The sequence below is a fragment of the Psammomys obesus genome, unplaced genomic scaffold (assembly GCF_907164565.1).
Source record: "Psammomys obesus unplaced genomic scaffold, mPsaObe1.curated_primary_1811, whole genome shotgun sequence".
NCBI classification, from domain to species: Eukaryota; Metazoa; Chordata; class Mammalia; order Rodentia; family Muridae; genus Psammomys; species Psammomys obesus.
In genome coordinates, this window is record NW_026596406.1 from 1,347,488 (window position 1) to 1,370,149 (window position 22,662).

Genomic DNA, 22,662 nt, shown 5'->3' on the forward strand with positions numbered 1-22,662 from the left:
CCTAACCAACCAGGCCTCCTGGATACCCTAACCAACCAGGCCTCCTGGATATCCTAACCAACCAGGCCTCCTGGATATCCTAACCAACCAGGCCTCCTGGATACCCTAAGCAAATGCTTTAACATTTAGATACATCTCCAGCCCCGTTCTCAGACTTTTTAAAACTCAGCTGAACTTTTGCTAAGGGATTATGCTGAATCTTATTATCTTGACATTTTTATATCCACAGACACAGCATCTCTTCCATTTAAAATAGCTTTCCATTTTATTTCTTTAAACAGTGTTAAGTTTTCAACATCACCTTTCTGCACTTATTTCCAAGTAGTTTTATCCTATTTTCAGGATATTGATAGATTTGCCTCCTTTCATTTAATCCTCATGGAAAGTCTAGGGAGTAGATACTATTTCTCTTTGCAGGTAAGAAAATAAGTTGAAAGAAGTTACATGGTGGTGTGTGCAAGGTCACAAAGACAGATGGGTAGAGGCAGTTCACTGGCTTGTAGCAAGCTCTTGCTTGTAATCATTCCCCCTTTGAAACCCAGATTACTGTCTGAAGGTGGAGGAGGAAAGTCAGGATGTCTCTAGTGAAGGAGGCATTTAGAGAAAAGGGACTGCCAGGATGGGTGGACACACCTGCCATCAGGCGGGACCGCCTTGACTTTGATCCCTGGAGCGGGAATGGTAGGAGGAAAGAGCCAGCTCCTGCAAGCTGTCCTCAGCCCTCCATGTGAACCCACACGTACATACCTACATTAAATAAATAAAGTTTTTAAGGGAGAGTGGCTCTTGAAGAGTGACAGGTGTTTACCCTGTGTTGTCCCATAGGCCCTTGGGGTATTTGGAGGCGTTTAGATTTAATTAATCAAGGCCCGGGGCTTGGGGTTTGCTGCTTCACTTGGCGTCTGACTTAGCAAGTTGCATGGATTCTCTAGATTTCATTTTACTTCATAAAATAGAGTGGTTGTAAACTCCACTTATTCCCTAGTGCACAACTCGTTCCTAGCATTTAGGGGATGGAGACAGGAAGGTGGCCAGCTCGAGGCCAGCCTGACCTATGAAGTGAGACCCTCACATTCATAATGAGTCAAATAGTGATGACACTTGTACCATTGTAAAGAGCTTGGTCCTGCCCTGGGGCTGGATTACCGCAGATACTTAATCTTAATAGCTTTGTTCTCATTCTGTGCCCGTTCCTTTCATTTCAGTACAAATTCAGGGATCTGACTGTGGAAGAGCTGAAGAATGTGAACGAATTTTTCCCACACTTCAGATATTCCATGGACACCTATGGTATGAATAACATTCTCTAGTCCTTGCTGCATTATTTGGATTACTAATTATCTGTCCTAAAGAGCTTCCAAATTAGACAGGCCGTGGTTGGTGGCTCACGCCTTTAATCTCAGGCAGATCTCAATGAAATTGAAACCAGCCTGGTGTACAAAGTGAGTTCCAGGTCAGCCAAGGCTACACAGAGAAACCCTGGCTCGAAAAACCGAAAACAAACAAAACAAAAAAACAAAAAAAGGCTTCCAAATTATTTTTCTGTTTTTAATCTCAGGACTTGCTGTGTAGCTAGGGATAGCCTTGAACTTCTGACCCTCCTCCCCCTCCTGCGTGTTGGGATTCCTTGCAGGCACTGCCACTCCCTGCTTTCTTTGGTGATGGAGTTGAGGCCAGCGCACCGTGCATACTGGCCGAGCTCCACTACCCAGGCTCCCTTCCTCCCGTCTGTGGACTTGAGACAGGTGGATCTGTATGGCGCTCTCAGTCAGCATGTCATGTCAGTCCCTCTGCTTCCACCTCTCAACTACAAGTCGTAGGACTGCTGCCTGGCAAGTTACATGCCTTTTAAGAGAGGAAGAGGGAGCTGGGTGTGGTGGCGCAGAGGCAGGTGGATCTCTGTGAGTAGGAAGCCAGCTGGTCTACAGAACAAGTTCTAGGACAGCCAGTACTGTTACACAGAGAAACCCTATCTTGAAAAACCAAGGCGGGGTGGGGGGGAACGGACACAGCACTTGGGAGCCAGGAGCAGAAGGAGTATCTCTGTGAGTTCAAGGCCAGCCTAGTCTACCAGTGAGTTCCAGGGCAGCCAGGGCTACACAGCTACACAGAGAACGCCTGACTTGAAAACAAAAAGGAAGGTAGGCTTCAGATTTGGACTTGGGTGTCAAAGTTTTGTGGTTTATTTCTTGTCTACTTTGACACCTCTGCATGTACAGTCATACACTTTGACTACTACTCCCTACTTCTGACTGACATTTTGGAACTTTGTCTTCTCTTCCAGTTTTCAAAGATACTTCCCAAAAAGACCTGCTAAATTTCACTGGGACTATTCCTGTGATGTACCAGGGTAAGAAGCGGAGGGACCCGGGACTTCCGAGGGACTTCCCGCTGGCGCAGCTCATTTGATAAGAGCTGGTTCACAGCAGTCTGAAAGTGTTTTCACATATACCCGAGGTCTGTTCAGGACCTGACTAGATCGGGCAGGATTCTGTGTATGTTGAGGATGGCTAGAATAATGTTAATTCCATTTAACAAATACTTGTCAACTAGTTTCTACTAGGCCAGGGGTGCTGAGGACAGAAGAGAGCATCAGAGAGAGACATGCTCTGAAGAGAGACAGCCTTGCTCTCTGTAACGATGTGCCAGGGTCCTTTAGTTTCCTAGAGACACCTGTGCTCTTGTCCCTGTCATTCCTTCTCTGGGATGTAGCCTTCTACCTGTTCTGTAGGTAAAACTGAATCTCGTGACTGAGGGAACACAGCCTCGTCACATGACTGAGCTCATTGTGTTGTAGTGTATTCCTGGACATTTTAGAGTTCAGTGCACCAAAAGGAAAAACTCATTCCTTAACCTCTCTTAGCCATTCCCTACTTACTGCTATGTCAACAATGTAACCTTTGGAATAGTAGAAGATTGCTTATACGATGTATCATTTAAAAAACACCAGCAAAGCTCTGTTTTCAAAATACTTCCCTGAGGTAGTGGCCACAGTTCCACCGTTAAACATTTGCTCTTGATGTGTAAAGGGGACATTTGTAATCCTGGACTTAGGGTGCTGGGGCAGGAGAGTCAAAGAGCAACTTACACACTGAGACTTCTCAAACAAAACAAAATGTCCGTTCACTTTCAGATCACTCCAGACAGGAACATCTGGAATGACTAATAACACTGAGTAATGCTTCCTTGAATGTGCTCATGAGTTAGTTTACTTGACTGCTGTCTGGAGGCTTAGGGATAAATGAACTCAGTGGGCCTTTGAAAGAGTTGAAAGAGTTAATGCACTAAGAGGGCTTTGGGAGAGCAACTGACATAGGGAGGAAAGGGTTCGGTATTGGACTTCTTGGATGTCAGGCATTCCCCTATGTTAATCTCTATACCATGGCCAGCTCCCTAACTCCTCTCTCGACAGTGGTGACCTTTTCTAAGAAGCGTGCCTTTTTTCTGCCTGTGATTGAAGATGAAAGCCTTGGCTTCGAGGCAGAACTCATCCATCTTTGCTTTCCGTACTTCTCTCCTGCCAGGATCTCAGCCTGTGTTCTGGCTGTCAGAACCTCACTCACGCCTATGAGTCATTACTTCTATTCTGCACTTTCCTTGGGTAGATGTTAAGAAGAAAGGGAAGGGAATGAGGAAAGAGAAGAGGGGGAAGGAAACTGATTCAGGTAATTCATTTTGAGGCAAGAGAATAATTCTTAATATTCTGCTGATTTCAGATTTATCATTTTAGTAGTCATTGCCTAGTGTCATTTCAGTTTCTAGGTATTGTGGTATCCCCTCACAAAGCTGGAGTTCAAACCCTAAACATGCAAGCCCTCTGCCAAACCCCAGCCCCACAAGGGGGCTATCTTAAGACCATCAGTACTGTGAAGCCCACTGATACTCCGCCTTTCATATAGGCTTGTAGTTAGGCCATTGATCCTTATGCCAAGTCTTGTTCAAAGTAGTATGGTTGTTTGCAGTACTCTTCCCACCCCAATCCTGGAAATCAAACCCTCGGCTTCACACATTTCCAGCTTCCAGTTGGAAAACCCTGCTCCAGCCGTGTCACCACTGGCCAGTAGCTACTTTCTAGAGAAATGTGATGGTGTTTATTTGTATTTGTTGGCCACTTTATGGTCTACGATCACGTAATTTTGTAGTCATAGGGTTTTCTATGGGCCAACGGATAGGGTTCTGTCCATACCCCACACTGTCAATACAGGATGGTTCTAAGAAATACCAGTATAACTGGTAGATTGCCAGGTTTTAACATGTCTGTCATGTGCTAATTACAGTCCTGGTTGCATATTAGCAATGGAATATTGTTACGTTTGCATCAGACTCATGAGGGATATGGCCAAAACACGTCTATAAAATGTGTAATCACGGCTTAGTGGGGAGGAAGCAAGATAAGAAAAGTAGCTTTTAGTAGAAAGATGGTTTCCACAGAGAGAAAAGATTACAGTGAAGAAGAGAACTATTTGTTTACATCTGACCTGTTGCCAAGACTGGCAACTCGTAGGTCTGACCTACATGACTAAAATTGGAAGAGTGTGCAGTCAGGTGCCTTTCTACCTCTCCCCTCTTCCCAGGTAGAGTTGTTCAGGGCTAATGACCTAAAACAAAGAGCCTCGGAGAAGCTACCTGCCTGGCAGGAAATCCAGATGGGATGAGGACGCCTGCCAAGGCCAGCTCGTTTTAGCATTACTCGGCCCTGAGACTACAAAGAACAAGTCTAGAGATAAAAATTTCTACCCCAAAAGTTTCCTTTTCCAGCTCCCTGCGCTTGGTCGCAGTCTCCATTCACAGACAGACAGCTGCCCTTCCTTCATTTTTCTGGGTGAAAGACAGTCACTTCTGTTGAGGTCTGCCTGATCAATCTCGATCTAGCATAACTGCAGTGCTGGCTATGAACCCAGGGTCTTACATCAAGCCTGATTTTTTTTTTTTTTTTTTTTCTGAAAAGAACATCGAGCACTTCCAAAGAATAGGATTTCTAAAATAATCATGGACTACTCAAACCACCCTCCCCTACTCTCACTTTGTGGTATGAGTGTGTGTCAAATGTGCTCAGAGCATTTTGGTCCTACCCCACTCTCACTAGGTTCCAGGAATCTGCATGTTTTTCAGTTTCTTTGAGTCTGACATACACTGAAGTTTAAGGATCTCTAAGAAAAGGTGACTTTCTCCTCTGTTTTGTGTATGTAGCTTAGCTGTTGGTCTATTCTTTTAAGATTTATTTATTTTATGTATATGAGAGCTCTATCTGCATGTACACCTGTGTACCAGAATAGAGTACCAGATCACAGTATAGGTGGTTGTGAGCCACTATGTGGTTGCTGGGGATTGAACTCAGGACCTCTGCAAGAACAGACAGTGCTCTTAACCACAGAGCCATCTCTCCAGCCTATGTTGGTCCATTCTTATTTATATGACAGACTTACTTAGCAGCTAGTATATTAAGCCCAATACCTGATCCTGGGGATATAAAAACAAAGAGAGAAAATCCACAATAAATTAGGCTGGGTAAGTAAATAATTTCAATGCAAAATAAATCACAAAGTAGAGAAGCTGTAGAGTGTCTAATTGGGGTGCACAAAGGAGACTACATGGAGAAGACTCTGACAAGCAAGCTTTGTCCCAGGCTTCTTTCTGAGTTGCTCCATTGACCATTGTCAACTTAGTTTCGATGTTAGCTGGTACTATACAGAAAAGCAGGATGATTTACATCCATCCTTTACAATACAAGCTCAGCTACCCTCTTTCTTCCTGTTATTGCAATATTTAGGATCGAACCCAGGGCCTCACACACACTAGGCAAAGACTCTACCACTGGGCGACAGCTCAGCCCGTTTTATTTTGAGGCAGGGTCTTGGTGTTGTCTAGACTGGCTTCAAACTTGCAACCCTCCTACCTCAGCACCATTAGATAGAATTATAAGCTTTTACCTCTATGCCTGGCAATCTGTTTTTAAAGTGGCATCTAGCTGCATCACATATACAGAGTGTATATGTCAGTGAGTGCTTATTTCATTTTCAATAGGTAATACATACAACATACCCATTCGCTTCTGGATTTTGGATTCCCATCCTTTTGCTCCACCCATTTGTTTCTTGAAGCCAACTGCAAACATGGAAATCTCAGTGGGAAAACACGTGGATGCCAAAGGCAGAATATACTTGCCCTATCTTCAAAACTGGAGCCATGTAAGGCCAACTTGGATTTCCTCTAAGTGTCATTTTCCTGAATGTTTGTCTTTGATCTTTGTAGTACATTAAACATGCTGCATCTTCCTCTCTTTCTTACTTACTGTTTTGCTGTTGAGACACGGTCTTACCATGTAGGCCTTTGGGAACTTCCTGAGTAGACCAGGCTGTCCTCAAACTCCCAGAAATCTGGTGCTTCTGCCCCGAGTACTGGGATTAAAGGCATGCACCAATACACTTTGATAATCTTTCAATTACATTCTTCAGTGTTCTTTAGAAGCAGTTTGAAATCGAGCTCTGAGTCTGACATTCCAGAATCCTGTCAGCCTGTACATCTACTTCCTCTAGGACTGGGAGCCAGCTGACACTTTACACTTGAGGAGGTATATAAAATGCTATCAGCAAAACACTGAACCTCCTAGTTTCCTAGCTCCTGCCTAGTAACAATTTTTATGCTATCTGTAGACATTTTTTTTTAACTTTGTGTAAGTTAATCATACTCTGTTTAATCTGGAAAATGAACCCAGGCCCTCTGCAAGAGCAGCCAGTGCTTTAACTGCTGAGCCGTCTCTCCAGCCCTTCTTTCTTTTGTAAGGATATTACACAAAATTTTTAGGGATAAATTTTGTAGGGATAAAATGGCTGTCTGCAGTTTATTTTTACATGACTTAGAAAATAAGGGCTAGAATGTTGTTTTGGCCTGGATGGCAGATACATGCTATTTGTTGTAGCTTCCATATTAGTCTGAAATGACTTCAAAAAATAAAAAGTTTCAATGCTGTGTATTCTGTTACAAAGTGTGTTTATCCTATTCTATATTTGGAAGATGTTGGTTTAGCTTTTTCATGTTGGTTTGGCATTTTCATGTTTGTTTAGCTTTTTCCACCTGTATTGAGTAGGTTTGTGGAATGTTTTCCATGAGATCTCTAGTGAAGCCACTTGCTGTAAGATAGGATTTATTTGTACCTTTCAGTTAAGAATATTAAAAGCGTTAAAGGCATTTTGTATAGTGGTCAGAAAAATGAGGAAATAACTGAATATAGATCACCTTTGACAACCTGGCTTCGAAGAAAAGGTTGTCATTAATGTGTAAAGTAAAAAGACACTGTGTTAACTATTACTACTGTAAAGGCTGCATAACTCTGTTACAAAAGGTAAGATCTATCAAGCTTAGAGAGCCGAGTGTGGTACCAAGGCGGCTGAGGCACCACACTTAACAGGTTTGAGCCAGTCTGAGGTACGGTTCTCAGCTGTCCTGGCTACAAAGCGTAAAAGCTTAGAAACAAGCAGTAGACCCAGAACTCCCCAAAATAAAACAAAACCCCTAAAAAGATAAAAAGCTTGGACGTGTGTATACACACACCTGTACTCTGACACTGAAAGATCACACGTGGCGCCCTTCACCTGTAACCATAGTGTGAGCAAACAGTGTTACAACTGTGTGGAGTGAGCTGGCCCATGTAGAGTGTTAGGTACTGCTGGGGCTTCCTTCTGCTTCCATAAGTTTCTCATGATTGATCATCCCTTTAAGATTCTGTATAAAGTGACATCAAGCGGCTGCCATGTATTTTTCACTCTAGTGATATAGCTTACAGAATGTGTGCTGTTTTGTTATTGGTAAGGCTGGAGATGGAGCTCAGTGTAAAGTACTGGCTTAGCATGTGCAAGGCTGTGAGTTCAGTTCCCAGTGTGGATGAAGGAAGATGTGTAGGCTCTCAGTAGGAAGTCTGGGAGTCGGTGTTTGTAGATCTTCAACTGCATCGTGCAAGGATCACTTGACCAACTGACAATATAACATTAGTGTTCTTTAGAAAAAATGTTGTGTAACTTTTCCCTTTGCATGTATTCTTCAGCCTAAATCTGTGATTGTTGGACTAATTAAAGAAATGATCGCCAAGTTTCAAGAGGAACTTCCTCTGTATTCTGTGTCATCGTCCAGCGAAGCGCAGCAGGTGGACTTGCTGGCCTATATTGCAAAAATCACTGAAGGTTTGTATTCCTAGTCATATCACCTAAGAGCTAAGAGGTTAGAATTTCTCACTAGTATTCTGTACTCTTTACTACTTGAATTCAATAAATAAGTACATGAATAAGTATACATATATATTCCTATGTAGTAAATATTCCTCTACATCAGGCATAAAGCATTTCTATATAGTTCCATTTAAAGTTTGTTAAAATGTAAAAATGTTAATCTAATATACACAGGTAAAATAGTTCTTGCTTTATCCAGCGTCCCTTATAAATTAGTTATCCCAAACCTTTATCATTACAGGTTTCTGTAGTTTTTTTGGCTTATTTACTATATGAGACCAGAGGTATATAAGTCTTGAGTTTCTTACTGGGGATAAAGCCAAATATTCATGCCTAGAAATTTTTAGTAGGATTTTTGTGAATGTTGAGGTCAGAGGTCAGTGTCAAGTGCCTTCCTCAGTCTTTTACTAGCATGTAACAATTATGCGTAATAGTGGGTTTCAGTGTGACATTTTCATACCTGTACATGGTGTATTTCTGTCTTGTTCACACGGTGCCCTTCCCTAAGCCCCTCCCACTCTTAATTAATTCTTCCCTCTTCCTTAGCTATTTCTCTTCACCTTTTATCTACCCCACCCCCATCCCAGCCCACTGCCCTGAGTCAGGGTTGTTCATAGGGGCGTGGGTGATGACTTGTAACAGAGGCACAGCACCACACCAAGCCATACCACTAAAGAAAGGGTCGCTACCTCTGCATACACCCGGCTTCTCGAGTGCTGGGGTTATAGATGTATACCACCTCACCAAGCTCATAAAATGTTAGAGAAGATTTTTTAATAGTTTTTAATCCTTAGGTTAATCTTTTCTTATAGTTGTCTCAGACATAAATTCAAGGGGCTGGACAAATCATAAGGATAAAATAGAAATCCTTACCTTACATACCTTTAAAAAAATTGCTGTTTTATTGTTCGTGTGTCAGTGCTTTGCCTGCATGTGTGTCAGGGCCCGGTGCCTGCAATGGCCAGAAGAGGGAAGCGAATCTCTGGAACTGAATAATTGTTGTGAACCGCCACGGCTGGCCTCAAGTACTATGTAGCTGAGGGTCACCTTCAACTCCTGGCCTTTCTGCCTTTAGCTCCCAGTTGCTGGGAAACGCCCAGCTTCTGCACACTCCCCACCCCCTGACCAGGCGTATCTATGTAACCCGGGCACTGCCTCTGTCTCTGTAGGCTGGGATTATAGGAGTGAGCAGCCATGATTGGTTTCAGGCTCCTGTCCTTGCCTTCATTAGTCCAGCAAGTTTGTTGTTTTTAATCTATAGACTCACTGGTTAGTGGTGGTGCACACCTTTCTCCCAGCGCTCTGGAGATAGGCAGACAGATCCACAGCCTGGTCTACGGAGCAAATCCCAGTAACAGCCAAGGCTGCACAGAGGGACCCTGTCTCCAAAAAACAAAACCAAGAAAAAAACCTTGTTGTATGAAGTTACTAGTATTTACTATTTGTTTATCTTCTAGTAACGCTGCTGTTAATCCTCAGCAGCTGTATAGCCAAATCACCACACAGAGACTGGGTTTTTAGTTAACCTAGAACACAAGGCTGGCCAATATTTACTCCCTCCTAAACCTCCAAGCCCTCAGTTTCCTAACATTTAGATTTCCCACATTATACTTGCTTTTTGTGAAATCTTAGGTGTGGTTCATGCTCCTCCAAGATCTCTCCTCCAGCTCTGCTCCCAGCTCTTCTCCTCACCCCTTCTCCTCCCACTCATCTCCTGCTCTCTAGCTCCTCCCCTCTTTCCTGTCCTCTGGCTCCTCCTCTAGTTGCTTTATTTTGTCCTGTTTACACAGAGTTGAGACAGGATGCTTATAATGAGTATCACAATGCAATATCCGAATTGAAACCAGAGAGTTTGGGGTGGGGAAATCAGCATTTGAATTAACAAGGGTAAGGTGTATACATTTTAAAAGAACATTATATCAACAAAACCTACAGAATCTTGCCTGGCAGTGGTGGTGCATGCCTTTAATCCCAGCACTTGGGTTGCAGGGGGATCTCTGTAAGTTTGAGGCCAGCCTGGTCTACAGAGCACGATCCAGGACAGCATGGCTACACAGGAAACCCTGTCTTGTAAAACAAAAAAATCTATAGAATCTCTATCAGAGTTTCTGAAGTTTGTTTTATTTTTAAGAAGATGCTAGAATGGTTTTTCGGGGAGGGGATGGGAGAGAGGTCACACAGGTCCAGGCTAGTTGTGAATTTGTAATCCTTCTGCCTCCACTTCTTGAGCGTTGGGCTTATAGATGTGTGCTACTTCACCAAGCTCATGAAATTTTAGAAAAGAGAGTTTAATAATTTTTAATTCTCAGGACAATCTTTTTTTATTCTAGGTGTCTCAGACATAAATTCAAGGGGCTGGACAAATCATGATAATAAAATACCCAATAAAATTACTGTGGTTGGAAGTGGAGATTTGGGTATTGCCTGTACATTGGCAATTTCAGCAAAGGTATGTGACTCAGTGGCTATAAGTTTATCTGTACTTTCATTAAACTTTTGATTTCTTTTTCCATTTTTCATATGTGTAAGCATTTTTGGCATGTGTGAGCACACGTCATGTTTATGTGTGTAGAAGTATGCTTGTACATGTGGAAACCTGAGATTGAAGTCAGGAATTACCCTGGCTTGCTCTTCCACTTCATTCATTGAGACAGGATCTGCCAGTCAAACACAGAGCTGGACAAGATGGCTGGTCTCCATCCAGTTTCTTCTGGGATCCCCCGTGTCTGCCCTCTGAGACTGCAATTACAAGCGGGCTGCCATGCCCATCTGTCATTTACGTGGGTCTCTGGGGATGGGAACCTAGAGTCTAGATCCTTACCACTCAATGAAAGAGACAGGGATTTGTTGTGCAGCCCGACCTGCCCTCAAAATCTCCTCCTTGGCCTCTGGAGTGCTGGGATTGCGGGCATTTTCAGCCACGCCTGGCTTTCAGAGCCATAACACTGGCATCTCCTAAGACAGCCACGCATGACCTAGGCTTAGCCTTCAATTTGCTGCAGCCCATTGACCAGAGCCTCCTGGGTGGCTCTGGCAGTCAGTGCAGCTCGACCTCTTTTAAAGCCCTGGGTCACTGTATTCCTTTTTAACTTATTCACGGTAAATACTTGGGTCTCATCTTGAGTATCCATGCATACTGTGTCATTTTTCACATGTTCCAGCACATTTGTAGGATATGAGATTAATGGATTAAATAATCTATTTTTGAATTTCTAAAATATTTTAAATTTTTGATAAAAATTGTCAAATTATGCTGGGCAAAGGGGGCAGAGGCAGGGGGATCTTTTAGTTCAAGGCCAGCCTGGTCTACATAGATAGTTACAGGACAACTAGGAATATACAGAGAAACCCTGTCTCAGTTAAAGGAGGAAAAAAAGAACAAGAATCAAGTTGCCTGCTATGTCAGTTGTACTAATTTATGCTCACACTTCTGTAGACATATTTTCCTAGTGTGGTTCACAATAATAAGATTAATAGCTATGGTTTAGAAAGGACTACTGTGGCTGGCCTGTGTCTCATACTTTAATCCCACAAACAGTTGTATGGGGCTGAGTTCAGTGACTTGGCTGTTTTGTAGCCAGTAGAATAAATGGAGTTGTTTTCTTCTGGTGGTAGTAGGTCCCTTGGGGTCTCAAGACTTTAGGGCTCCTTGTACCTCCTGCAGACTCTTGGAGTTTACTTGTTACTTACAGTCTGCTCACCGTGCTGCCTGGGAGCCATTCACAGATTGGGAGTATTTTTCTGCAACCACATGATAGCAGGGCTTGACCTGAGATTTGTGGTACCTGCAAACTTGCACACACGTGTTCACTCATGTTTATCTATTCTATATGAAAAATGTTTTTTTGTTTGTCTTGAAGAAGCCTGCCGTGATGTGCTAAAATAGACTCCCAAATCATTCTAGACTGTTTAAGAACAGATACTAAGCGGGCTGTGGTGGCGCAGGCCTGTAATCCCAGAGCCTGGGAGACAGAGGCAGGCGGATCTCTTGAGTTCAAGGACAGTCAGGTCTACAAAGGGAGTTCTAGGGCAGCCATGGCTACACAGAGAAACCCTGTCTCAGAAAAAAATGTTAGAAAGGAAGGATGGACAGACAACAACTGATACTGTGGCATTAAAATCAAAACTTAAACTCAAGAGGAACAGTAGCACACCTACCAAGTAGGTGGCCCCTTTGTTACTTTGTTACTTACTCCATCAGAAGACACCGAGTAAACCATGGTAGGTCTGCTATTCAGCAGTCAAGCCTAACAGGTAGCATCACTCACGTGATAGCATCTTACTCCTGCTTCTCCTTTATTGCTTTGTGTTACTTTCATGCGGAAGTAGGTCAGGAGGCCCTAGTTAGCCTTTCTCAGTGACCTCATATTGAGTAGCTAGCTATGTTGGTGGAACACTGTTCTTCTAATTTTTCCACACAGGGCATTGCAGACAAGCTGCTCCTTTTAGACCTCTCAGATGGGACTAACCAAGGGACCATGGACCTTGACATCTTCAACCTCCCTAACGTAGAGATCAGCAAAGGTTTGATTATTCTATTTAAAGATGGTTATTACTTACTGTAATACTTGAATCTTACCCCGTTTGTTTGTTTGTTTGTTTGTTTGTTTGTTTGTGGAAATGGGAATTAAGTCCTAGAATTTTTGAAATTATGTTTTCACTTCCTTTGGTTGGAGGTGAGGACACGTGTGCCTTACCATGTGTGCACCTTTGAGAGTTGGTTCTCTCCTCACACCACATGGTCCTGGGGATCCAACTCAGGTTGGCAAGTTGAGTGGCAGGAGCCTTGATCCCCTGAGCAGTCTCTCCAGCCCAGGTCCTAGGATTGTAAGGCTGAAAAGTATCATGAAGAGTCTTGTTTTACAAGTTGTGAAACAAAGACTGAAATAAATCAGTTGATCTATCCAAACAGTAAGCCAATTACAACTAATTATGTTAGCCGGAGTCAAATGAGCAAATAGCATTTATACTCACTCCCGTTGGTCAAAGGTGTTCTTTTTCCGTGATTTACATCCCCATTTACATTCTCTGGTTGCTTCCTTTCTCGGGAGCGCTGGCTTAGAGTTAGGCAGACTGGGTTTGCATCTCACACAGCCCCTATACACTATATACTGACATTTGCAGGTTAAATAATCCATCAGCATTGAAAGATCTGGTTCTCAGCTGTAACTGGAAAAGCACTGTCTGCCCCATGATGCACAAGAGTGTGAAGCCAAGACTAACAATACACTCGGTTTACTTTGATTGTACTGAAGCCTGCTAGCATGAGTTTTCATGAGAACAAAAAGGGCTACTATGCAATAAATAGGATTTGAAAAGTTGTTTTAGGCAGTTGGGGGCATAGCACAGTGATAGAGCACTTACCTGTCATGTATGAGGCCCTGAATTCAGCTTCAACAAAAAGAAAAAGAAAGAGTTATTTTTGCTGTTCATCCCTTTTGTGTGTGTGAGCCTCCTACTGCTGTTTCCAGTCTACCCTTGAGCTCTTTGGCTCAGGCAGCCCCTGTTAGCCCACTGCTCTCCCAAGTAGTGGTGACAGTAGGTACCGCCTCTGAAGCCTTTTTAAAGTATCTTTTCACACTGCATGTGACATCCTATTAGTACAGATATATTTATCCAGATAAAGACTATATTTGAGGATGCAGGTTTAAAACTATTTTACCAAAAAAAAAAAACAAAAAAAAAAACAAACAAATCTATTTTACCAGGAATACATGATTTTAAAAAACAAATCAACCAAGCTTGGAGAGATGGCTGAGTGGATAAGAGCATGCTCTTCCAGAGGACCCAAGTTTGGTTTCCAGCACCCCCATTATGCAGTTCACAACTGCCTGTAACTCTAGCTCCAGGGGGTTCCAACAACATTTTCTGGCCTGCACAGGTGCCCAGATATATAAAATTATAACCACACATACATGTGTGTGTGCTTATTCATTTGGTTTGGTTTGTCTGTTTTTTGAGACAAAAACAGGGTTCTCTGTGTAGCCCTGGCTGTCCTAGAACTAGCTCTGTAGACCAGGCTGGTCTTCAACTCACAGAGATCCATCTGCCTCTGCCTCCCGACTGCTGGGATTAAAGGCGTGTGCCACCATAGCCAGCTTAAAAATAAACTTTAAAAATCAAAATAATAGGGACTGGAGAGATGGCTCAGTGGTTAAGAGCACTGTCTGCTCTTCCAAAGGTCCTGAGTTTAATTCCCAGCAACCACATGGCGGCTCACAACCATCTATACTGGGACCTGATGCCCTCTTCTGGCATGCAGATATATGCGGCTATAGCACTCATATTTTACATGTATGTAAAATAAATAAATCTTAAAAAAAATCAAAATAATAAGAACAGATCATTGAACAAAATGCATTTCCTAGAACATTTTTACCAGTCTCTAGATAAGACCAGCTTATACATGCCACAGTGGTGTGGCCTTGGATGCTCTTTCCTTGGTTCTCCTATATTCCTGACTGTTTTCCAAATAATGTTTAAAGCAGTCTCCCAAGCTGGAATGCACTGATGTTGGTCAGGAGAGTTCACTTTCCTGTCTGTTCTAAAAGCAGTAAGTTACAGTGCGGTTAGCATTTAGATCCCCAAGGAGACAATTAGCTCATTTTCCTCATCTGAGAGCACACTGTAGTGGTTTAATGGTCCTTTAATGGCTGGGTAGAGGTTCCTGGGAGAGCTGGATGTTTTCTTTGGCCTGTCGTTCCCAGTCCTGAAGTCCTTAAGGGACCGCTTATCTCCAGATCTCTGTAGGAGAAACTCTTTAGTGTGCAGCCTTAGAGAAAGTGAGTTCATTTAGGAAATCTTTTTTTTTTTTTTTTTGTCTTATTGTTTCATTAGCCATTGGCAACTGGTGAAATAACTGAATAATTGAAAGAGCAAAACGTTTGGAAGAAATGTGCAGAGCATGTTCCTTACCACCAAGCAGGGGCTCAGTTCCCTGTGAGGATGGAGACGTTTTTGTCCTTCAAGGCAGAGAAAGGCAGAGGAGGAAAAGAGAGCAGGCAGACGCCAAGGGGAAGTGTGTAAATTAAACTGCTCACTGGTTTGGATGCTCTGTGCATGCTTCCCCACTTCTCCAGGTCCCAGTTTTCATTTTTCCAAGGTGGGTTCATAGTATAGAGTCTGAAGCCACACTGCTTGGGCCTGAATCCCAGCCCTGCTGCTGGCTTACCAAGTCACTTCACTTCTGTGCTCAGTCCTCCTCCCTCCCTCCTCGTTCTATCACACTTGCTTTCAAGGAATCCTGTGGCTCCCAAGCTCGCAGGACAGAAGCCAGTGGTTGTCAGTTCACTTTGTCTACATCATATTACCTATTACCACTTTGAAAACCGTGAAACACATGGAAAAGTTAGTCTTTGCGTGTCCCAGGCCGGCCTCCGACTTGGAGCCGCTCTGCTTCTACTTCTCAAGTGCTGGAGCACAGCTGTGTACCAGCATGTCTGGCCCTGGGATACAGGACGTCACCCGTCAGTGCGCTGAGTGACACAATATGCCTATATTCTCTGGTCACAGGATAGAGGAACATTTTCACTGTGTACTGGCATTACTTTAGACTGTTGTGAACTCAGACTGTTTCTTTCTGTTCATTAGATTTGTCTGCCTCTGCTCATTCCAAGGTGGTGATCTTCACAGCCAACTCTCTGGGTGGTTCTGAATCCTACCTCCATGCAGTACAGAGCAATGTGGACATGTTCAGAGCTCTTGTTCCAGCTCTGGGACATTACAGTCAACATGCTGTCTTTCTTGTTGCCTCTCAGCCAGGTAAAAAGCTTTATTTTAAATTCAAATGTTGGTCCAGATTACCAGTATAGTTGCCATTGCTAACTTTAAAAAGAAAAAAAAAAGCCAAAGTACTGGTGGTGTACAAAGGGGTATTCAGTAAGATTGCTCTTACAAGAACAGGGCACGCATGTATATGCTAGCAACAGTTACTCTTTATAATTATTATTACACAGTTTACAACTCACAACTTTTCATGAAATGTGGTATTTTCCAGTTGTTGGCCATACCTCCTTTAGTGAGAAAATGGTTAAAACCCCCAAGAGAGTCATGCAGCGATGTTTACGCGTAAGATATCTTACCTGGCTGGTGTTATAAAGATGTGAGGGAGCATACCGTTTGTGTTCAGCGACAGTTTCTTATGCTTTCTTTTTGTGTGTGTATGAATGTGTGCACACACGCGCACTGTGTGAAGGTCAGCTCTCCTTCACCACATGGGCTGTGCATTGGCCTCAGACTGTCGGGCTTGGTGGCATCTGCCTTTACCCACTGTGCCACCTCACCTGTCGTCACTGTTTGTATTTTGTACATTTATAGTTTAAATATTTAGGTGGTTTGGGCTCAACAGTGAGCATGTGTTTGAAGGTGTCCCAGAGTTGTGGGTTTCGTTTGTACTCGCAGAGATAGCGGTCTCTTTAAATCCTTTTTCATGTATGAGAGAAGGAAGTTGTAGGCTTTTTTTTCAAGGTGCTGTATTGCATAATAATATATGAATCGGCATTTTCACTTAAGCCTAAAACATAAAAGAAACTTATCACTGAAATGGAATTATTGGGCTGGGGATATGGGTTAGTGGTAGAGTGCTTGCCCAGCATACATGAAGCCCTGCACGTGTACACACACTCAAAGAATTAATGTTCAGAACCCTGCACGTGTTCACACACTCAAAGAATTAATGCTTCACTGAAATGAAATTATTTTCCTGCTTTCTATACTCAGTTTTCACCTTTTTTTGCTTAACTGTTCTGGGAACTTATTAATTTTCTACCTTAACAATTTATGCTCTGTAAGAAAGTTATATAAAATGCTTTAACCTGGTTAGTGTGTGCTTCTTTCCTTCCTTCCTTCCTTCCTTCCTTCCTTCCTTCCTTCCTTCCTTCCTTCCTTCCTTCCTCTCTCTCTCTTTCTCTCTCTCTTCCTTTCCTTTCTTTCAGAAGACACAACAACTGGAGTTACAGACAGTTGTGAGCCTCCGTGTGGTTTCTGGGATTCGAACCCCTGTTTTCTAGAAGATGAGCCACTGCTCTTACCCACTGAGCCATATCCCAGACCCCTAGTGTTCTCAATATAGTTCACAAACATACTACCAGCCATGTTGGTACACTTTTATAATGCCAGTACTCAGAAGCAGAGGGAGGAAGATTGGGGTTCAAGGCCAGCTAGACTGTATACAAGATCCGGCCTCAGAGACTACAAAGCTTCAGTGCATTTAAGACCCCCACAGGGTGTAGAAGTGCTGACATACTTCTCTAGTGAAGTGATACTCTCTGTGTGAGCTAGGTGAGGCTAGGTGCGTTTTGAGGGTGGGGGAGTGAGAGGCAGCGGGGGACGATAGAGTTTTTCTGTATAGCTTTGACAGTCCTGGACTCACTTAGTAGACCGGGCTGGCCTCGAACTCAGAGTGAGCTGCCTACCTTTGCCTCCTGACTGCTGGGGTTAAAGGCGGCTTTTTTTTTTTTAAATCCTTAAAATTTTCACTTTGTGTGTAACATTTTAGTGGAAATCATGAGCTATGTGACATGGAAACTGAGCACATTTCCTGCAAATAGAGTGATTGGGACTGGATGCAATCTGGATTCTCGGAGATTACAATACATTATTATGAATGTTTTGAAGGCGCAGACTTCAGGCAAAGAAGTGTGGGTTGTTGGTGAACAGGGAGAAAACAAAGGTAAGTGCAGCAGTTTAGTGATGTCATTGCTTTCATACTGTGTGAACTGAGAGGATTGTGGGGCTTACTGAGTGCCCTGTGAGCAAGCCCTCCAGAGCCTTGCTGAGGGCCATTCACCCCATGCACGTGTGTGTGTGTGTGTGCGCGCACGCGCATGCGGTAGTGATTGACCCCAGGGCCTCCGGTGTGTTGCATGTACTAACACTGAGCTAAACTCCTACTCCTGTCATACTCATATATTTGGTTTTTCTTGAGCCTAAAGTAAGACAATTAAATTTTGGATTGAGTTTTAGAGTGTAGAATTAATTGAAAAGTTTTAATTTTTCATTTAAACGTTTAAATGCACCTGGAGCAGTTGGAAGTCCCCTAGCTCTCCACATCATTCTTTGCTCTTCCAAAGCTCAGTCTCACTCCTAAATGTATGCCTCTTGCTTGTTTCTTCCCTCCCCCATCACCACTGCCAAAGAGTTTTCAGCCTGCTTCCTTTTTAACCAGCTGCTTGTTCCCTCCCTATCACAAAAGTATCGCTTCAGCTCTCTGTATGGAAACAAACAAAACCCTTTTCTTATTGCGCAAGAAAGCTTTCTGTATTTGAGAATGCCTTCCTTTACAGCTTCCGTATTTTGTGTAAAGCCAGGCTGGTCAAGTGATAGGACCGAAGCTTGCTCTCATTTGCCCACTTGCATTCATGTGACAAGAATGTAAGCATCTACACTTTACTCTTTGCTGTACCAGACGCGTGTGTCGTGTGAAAGGTGTGGAACACGGGCATACCACATTCATTCTAAAGCAGTGGTTCTCAACCTGAGGGTCGTGACCCCTTTGGAGTACATTTCAGATAACCTAAATTTCAGATGGTTTACATTAGGACTCAGAACAGTAGCAACATTACAGTTATGAGGTAGCGATGAAATAATTTTATGGTTGGAGTCACCATAACACATTATATCAGATATTTTAGTTGACAAGATATAGGATACTCTTTGATTAGCATTATTCTAGTACTTAGACATTTACACATGCATTCAACATGGATTGAATTCACTCGGAAATAAAGATTACTGTATCTGTAGTACCTCAAGTGATAGTAACAGCCATAATTGAGCTGGACATTGGAAGAATGCATGGGTTTTGAGTTGATGGTAAAGTGAAAACATGCCAGGACTGGGAACTCAGAACCAGGCGGAGGTGTGTAGCTTGCTGCCAAGAGGCAGTGAAAACATAGGGAGCAGGCATGGGACTTCTGACTCGAGGTCTCAGCTGAGAAACACAGAGCATCTAGGAGAACGCAGACTGGGGTATTGAGATCCAGGGTTGGGATGTTTGACGTATATGTGTCTGCGTGTACAGAGAGCCGTGTGAGCATCTGAAACCTAATGGGACAAGCACTCACGAGCACATACTCAGACAGGAGCATTGGGGCACTACAGACTCTTCCCAGCCATCGCACTGCTCCCTGTCTAGGAAAACACAGCTGGCTTTTTCGTCTTGTCTTGCCATGCTGGGATCCACACCAGGAGCCTGTGCTTGCACCTTTGTCCTGTCCTCCACTCCTCAGCCAGGTGTGCACAGGGCTGGGGTTCCTTCCCTGAAGGCAGACATGAGTAAGAGGCTCCCTCTGCTGGCTGCATCTTAGACGTCAGCTGGTAAGAATGTTTGCCCAAGTGACAACAGTAATGTGATAGAATGTTTTTTTCTTCCTTTTTTTGTTTTTGTTCTTCGAGACATGGTTTCTCTGTGTAGCCTTGGCTATCCTGAACTTCCTCTGTAGATCAGGCTAGCCTCCAACTCACAGTGATTCACTTGCTCTGCCTCCCTGAGTGCTGGGATTACAGGCGTTGCACCCAGCTGATAGAATTGATTTTTTAATAATTATTTTTATGAAGTACTTTTCATACAGGTATCTCACTTACATTTTACAAATACCCTGGGTCGAAATAAATAGTTTTGTCTCTGTATATGTCCGTGTGAGGGTGTCAGATCCCCTGGAACTGGAGTTACAGACAGGTGTGAGCTTCCATGTGGTTCCTGGGAACTGAATCCAGGTTCTCTGGAAGAGCAGCCAGTGCTCTTAACCATGGAGCCATCTCTCCAGTCCCAGTCCAGCATTTGAAGGCCTGTTACCTGCTGCAGCCTCCTGAGGAAGCAGCTATTCCACGTGAGTGGAAAGTGGCCCATGTAGACCTGTTGCTGGTGATGGAGAGCAGGTAAAGAAGCCACAAGTAGACTTGGAGCACACTTTCAGGAGATTGAGGTTTAAAGTTTTTCTTGTCTCCACACATAAAACTAACTACCATCAATGGGAAAGGATCTAGAGTGAAAAACTATAAAAAGACCAGGTCCCTTGACCTTAAAAGGCCAGTTGTTGCATCTTTTTTTTTCTTTTTGTTTTGTTTTGTTGGTGGTGGTGGTGGTGGCAGCTTTTTTTTTTTTTTTTTTTTTTTTTTTTATTGGACCCTGTCTCACTGTGTAGCCCTAACTGTCCTGGAACTTGTTATGTAGATCGGGCTGACCTCCAACTCAAGGAACTCTGTTTTTCTGCCACTGCCTCCTGATGGCTGTGATTGACGCTTAAGCCACCACTCCCAGCCATTTGTCACATCTTAGTCTTAACAAAATCACTGGCAAAACATAACTAATTCTTTGTTTAATTTTAGTATGCTCATGGAGCAGCCGAGATGGAGTAACGAGTCATAGCTCTCAGGCCCAGCTGTCCAGCAGGTAACAGTGCAAATTTGTGAACGTGCAGCTGAAACTCCTGGGCTTCCTAGCTGAGAGAGCAGCTGTTTACACAGAGGTCCTTCCCGGCATGTGTGAACAGGGCTGGCTTACAGGCAGCACGGAAGTGCCAGGAGCAGTGCTCTGCAGTCCTGGACTCCAAGAGTGCACGAGACGACTCATCTCCACTCTCTCAACTGAGCACACATGACTAGGTTTGGCAATCAGCCCAAGACCCAAGTTTTCCATATCTTGTCAGAGGGGTGCAGTGCACAGACCCCGCATGTGGAGGCCCTCTGGGGTGTGCCACTGCACTGGGTTTGCACACACATTGTCTTCAGACATTTGCTATTCTGCCGTCACCGGTCAGGCTCTCCTTAAGTCTGGAGTGGTAGAAGTGTAGACGCTTCCATCTTCACCTTAGGAGTTTGAACTGCATCTAACAGCTGGGAAGAGCAGGGTGTGAGGGAATTGAATCTGAGTGAATGCTATTGTGTTATTACATTATAGGTTCTGTTTTATTATGTTCTCTGCTATTTTGTTTCATGGCTGCTGTGTTGATGGTGCTGGCGATGAAGATCAGAGTTGTGGATGTGCTAAGCACGTGTCCTCACACTGAGTTATGTTCCCTGGAGTTATTAAATGGAATCAATGTAAACGGTTTACACTTACATACCTTTTTCATTTTGTTTTTTCAAGACAGGGTTTCTCTGTGTGGCCATGGCTGCCCTGGACTCGCTTTGTAGACCTGGCTGGCCTTGAACTCACTGCAGTCCACCTCCCTCTGCCTCCCGAGTGCTGGGATCACATGCGTGTGCCACCAGGCCTGCCTTTACTTTTTTTTCCCCCAAAAAAAGGTGCCTATTTTTTTAGTATTTACTTATTTATACATATGAGCACTCTCTTTGCATATTCCTACATGGCAGAAGAGGGCACCAGATCTCACTAGATGGTTGGGAGCCACCATGTGGGAGCTGGGGATTGAACTCAGGACCTCTGGAAGAGCAGCCAGTGCTCTTAACCGCTGAGCCATCTCTCCAGCCCAAATGTGCCTATTATAAATTTTAAATACCACAGCTGTTTATAGAGTAAAAACTGAGATAATCCCATCGTCTGGAAGCAGCCAGTTTTCCATCCACAGGCCCCACAGGCATGTGCACTGATCATTTACAAGAGTTATACTGTCTGTACCACCCTGCACCTTGGTTAATCATACAACTGAGTATCTTTCTGTATTGTACATGGAAGGCTTCCTTCCTTTTTAGGATTTATTTTTATTTTGTATGTATGAGACTTTTCTTGCATGTAGGTATATGCATTACGTGTGTGTCTGACATGTGTGTAGGCTAGGCAAGAATGTCAGATACCCTGGAACTGGAATTACGAGTTTTTGTGAGCCACCATATGGATGCTGGGAACCAAACCTGAGTCTTCTGTGCCCTTCACTGCTGAGCTCACTCTCCTGGTCAAAGTGTGTCCTGAAGCAACGTCAGCAAAGATGGCCTTATTTCATTCCTGTCTTAGACTCTCATCCTATCAAGCAGCAGGACTGCCCTGTCAGCACCAGCTTCTTTGCTGTAGGACGTGAAGCTTAGGCATTTAGCTCATTCCTGGCTCTGAGTTTAATCCTCAGCACCATCCAAACCAAACAAAGTGGAGGACCCTGTTCATGAGTATTACATAATAGATTACACCCCTCACACACTCTTTCTAAGTGCTACATGTTCTGAAACTCGTGAGCCAAAGAGTTAAAAGCCCACACGCCACGATCACTCTAGGTGGAGGAAAACTATTGGTGATGGTGAAATAACAGGTGGTGTGGGCTCCTCCCTTTTTCTTCTGTGATTTATTTTTTATTTGGGAAGCGTGCATGCACGTGGGTGAAGAGAGTATCAGCTCCCCTAGAGTGGAGTTAGTGACAGTCGGGAGCCTTCTGACATGGATGCTGGCAACTGAACTCAGTTTTCTAGAAAATCAGCATGTGCTTTCAGCCTCTGAGCTATCACTTCAGCCCCAACCTTATTTTCCTAGGAGCCATGTCGTGTGGTATTT

At 43.6% G+C, this 22,662-nt stretch overlaps 1 protein-coding gene across 5 annotated transcripts in view; it reads left to right on the forward strand.

Moving 5' to 3' along the window:
- Uevld (UEV and lactate/malate dehyrogenase domains) overlaps positions 1-22,662 on the forward strand; it is a 29,601-nt gene that overhangs the window by 2,063 nt on the left and 4,876 nt on the right. Inside the window, exons 2-10 of one of the 5 annotated variants that reach the window (XM_055597648.1) lie at positions 1,206-1,290; positions 2,285-2,350; positions 6,025-6,188; positions 8,042-8,177; positions 10,553-10,671; positions 12,644-12,746; positions 15,813-15,983; positions 17,719-17,892; positions 20,550-20,613. In XM_055597648.1, the coding sequence (XP_055453623.1) occupies positions 1,206-1,290; positions 2,285-2,350; positions 6,025-6,188; positions 8,042-8,177; positions 10,553-10,671; positions 12,644-12,746; positions 15,813-15,983; positions 17,719-17,892; positions 20,550-20,613 (1,082 nt within the window). Of the gene's footprint in view, positions 1-1,205; positions 1,291-2,284; positions 2,351-6,024; positions 6,189-8,041; positions 8,178-10,552; positions 10,672-12,643; positions 12,747-15,812; positions 15,984-17,718; positions 17,893-20,549; positions 20,614-22,662 lie in introns of those variants that run through there. The other 4 variants (XM_055597650.1, XM_055597651.1, XM_055597649.1 and 1 more) reach the window with 4 other exon arrangements.